Source organism: Apteryx mantelli, chromosome 28 (assembly GCF_036417845.1).
Source record: "Apteryx mantelli isolate bAptMan1 chromosome 28, bAptMan1.hap1, whole genome shotgun sequence".
In the NCBI taxonomy this organism is placed as follows: Eukaryota; Metazoa; Chordata; class Aves; order Apterygiformes; family Apterygidae; genus Apteryx; species Apteryx mantelli.
Window position 1 is genome coordinate 2493370 of NC_090005.1, and position 2283 is coordinate 2495652.

The 2283-nt window shown below is 71.8% G+C and overlaps 1 protein-coding gene across 1 annotated transcript; it reads right to left on the reverse strand.

The window, feature by feature from the left end:
- On the reverse strand, window positions 1-1988 carry COPZ2 (COPI coat complex subunit zeta 2). Its single transcript, XM_067312028.1, has 8 exons — window positions 1944-1988; window positions 1387-1461; window positions 1189-1270; window positions 998-1089; window positions 862-917; window positions 562-639; window positions 353-404; window positions 1-267 (listed from the first exon to the last, which is right to left on the reverse strand). The coding sequence occupies exons 1-8, from the start codon at window positions 1962-1964 to the stop codon at window positions 166-168; spliced, it is 558 nt and encodes a 185-aa protein (XP_067168129.1). The 5' UTR covers window positions 1965-1988; the 3' UTR covers window positions 1-165.
- Window positions 1989-2283: the final 295 nt, after the last annotated feature.

The following is a 2283-nucleotide window of genomic DNA, read 5'->3' on the forward strand; positions in this document are numbered from 1 at the left end:
TCATCAGTTCTCCTTTATTAGCGCTTTGTTCTTCTCTCAATAGTATTAATGCTGGGGGGGGGACGGAAATCCGGCAAGGGGCTTTTGGAGGCGGCGGGACGAGCGGGCGCCCTGGGTCGAGGAGGGGAGCGGGACCCCGACACAGCCCATCTCCAGCCGTGCCGCCTACTCGCGGCAGCCGGCAGCTCCCGCCGCCTCCCTGGGCGCCGAGCTGCCGGCCAGGTAATCCAGGAGGACGAAGCCGTAGGCCGCCGGCTCCGGGGCCGCCTGGGTGGAGAGAGGCAGAGGAGGTTGGAGGAAGGCCGGCGGCGGAGCGGGATGCAGGGCGCGGGGTGGCGGCGGGCGCGCTCACCCGGAGGCTCAGGCGCTGCACCACTTGCTGCGGGTCGCTCTCCAGGATCACCCTGCGGGCGAGGACGGGCCGGGGGGGGGGGACACGCTGCGGTCAGGGCGCCCCGTGCCTCGGTTTCCCCCCGTGCCCAGGGAGCCCCGGCTCCCCGCCGTGCCCCCACCTCCTTTTGCCGTTTTGCCCCATTTCGCCCCTGCTCGGCAGCAACTCACCCCCTGTCCACGATCTCGTCCACCACCAGGAACGCCCCGTCCATGTTCTCCAGCAGCCAGCGCTTCTCCACCTCCTTGCTGCAGGTGAGCGCGGGGGGCAGCGTCACGCGTTCCCCCCCCCCCCCCGGCCGTGGGGACAGGGCCTCGGCCAGGCTCGCAGCCCGGACGCCTGGGCCCCCCCCCCCCCAAAAAGGATGGAGGAGGGCGCACGGGGAGGCGGGTTCTGCCCCGGTGCGCGCGGCCGCCCTGTGCCCTGCCTCAGTTTCCCCAGCGGGGCGATGGCGGCGGCCGGCTACTCACCGCAGCACGCGGCCGAGGGCCTCCACGAGGCAGCCGAGAACCGCCGCCAGCAGCAGCTGCCGGGAAGGGGGGGGGGGTGGCGTTGGCGCCGGCGCGGGGGTCCCCGGGGGGCTCCCCGCCGGCGCCGGGGGCTCACCTCGTTCTCCTGGCAGCTCCCCACCACGTAGAAGAGGAGGTCGGCGCTGCTCGCGCGGACGACGGTGAGGCCCTGCAGGCAGGCGACGTCGCCTGGCGCGGGCAGCGGCGTCAGCGGGACCCCCGCGACGTCCCGTCCCCCCCCCCCCCCCAAAAAAAAACCCACCCCCCCCCCCCCAACCGGCCACTCACCGCCCACGCCGCGGGTTTTGCTGAAGACCTTCCTCTCGAAGGCCGCCTGCTCCCTCGGCGAGGGGAAGGTGCCGTCGTAGTACTGGGGAGCGGGGCGCGAGCATCAGCGCCGGCACCCCGAAACCCGGCCGGGCTCAGCGCCGGGCGCCGCTGCCGCCACCATCCCGGGGAAACCGAGGCAGCGGGGAGCGGCCGTACCTTGGCGAGCAGCCGCTGCCCATCGCTGTCCAGGATGAAAAGGGCCTTGACGGTGTAGAGAGACGGCTCCGGCACCTGGGGCAAGCGGGGGGCTGGGAGATGGGGGGGTCCCGGCCCTCAGCCCCCCCCCCGGGTGCTGGGGAGGGGGCTCAGCCCTGCGGCAGGTCTAGCCGGACCCCTCCGCCCTCACCCCCCCCAGACCCTCTCCCCAGGGTCCCCCCTGCTCCTTGCCCCTGTGCCCCCCATTTCTTCCCGTTCTCCCCATTTCCCCTATTTTCTATCCCCCCACACCTGTCTTTCTCGCTGTTCCTTCCCTTTCCCCCTGTTTCTCCCTGTTTTTCTCCCATTTCCTCTGTTCCCTGCCCTTATTTCCCCCGTTTCTCCACATTCCTCCCTGCCACCCTGTTTCTCCCACTTTTCCACCTGCTTCTCCCCATTTTCCACTGTTTCCCATTTCTCCCGTTTTTCCCCGTTTTCTCGTCCCGTCCCGCCACACCCACACAAAGTTCCCAGGAAGTTGCCGCGTCCCCGCTCCCGGTCCCCGCTCCCGGCCGTACCGATGGCCCCGCGGGCTCCATGGCTCCGCCGCCCCGGGCAGCCCCCGCCGCTGACGTGGCCGCGTTCGGCCCGGCCCCCTCCGCCCCGCGGCCCCCCTGCATCCCCCCCCCCGCACCCTGCTTCAGCCCCACTGCATCCCCCCCCCTGCACCCTGCATTGCCCCCCTGCATCCGCCCCCCTGCACCCTGCCTCCTCCCCCTGCACCCTGCATTGCCCCCAATGCACCCCCAGCCTCCCCTTGCACCCCTGCCTCACCCCCTGCAGTACCCAGGGCCCCCCCAAACCCACCCCCTTGGCCATGTGCAGTAGGGTGCCCTGGAGCCAGGACCCCCATGCGCC

Coding starts and splice junctions, on each gene's coding strand:
- COPZ2 (XM_067312028.1), bottom strand. CDS start 1,964: ATGGAGCCCGCGGGGCCATCG. Junction 640..861: donor GCCCTCGGCCGCGTGCTGCG/GTGAGTAGCCGG, acceptor GCTCACCTGCAG/CAAGGAGGTGGAGAAGCGCT. Junction 268..352: donor TGCAGCGCCTGAGCCTCCGG/GTGAGCGCGCCC, acceptor CTCTCCACCCAG/GCGGCCCCGGAGCCGGCGGC.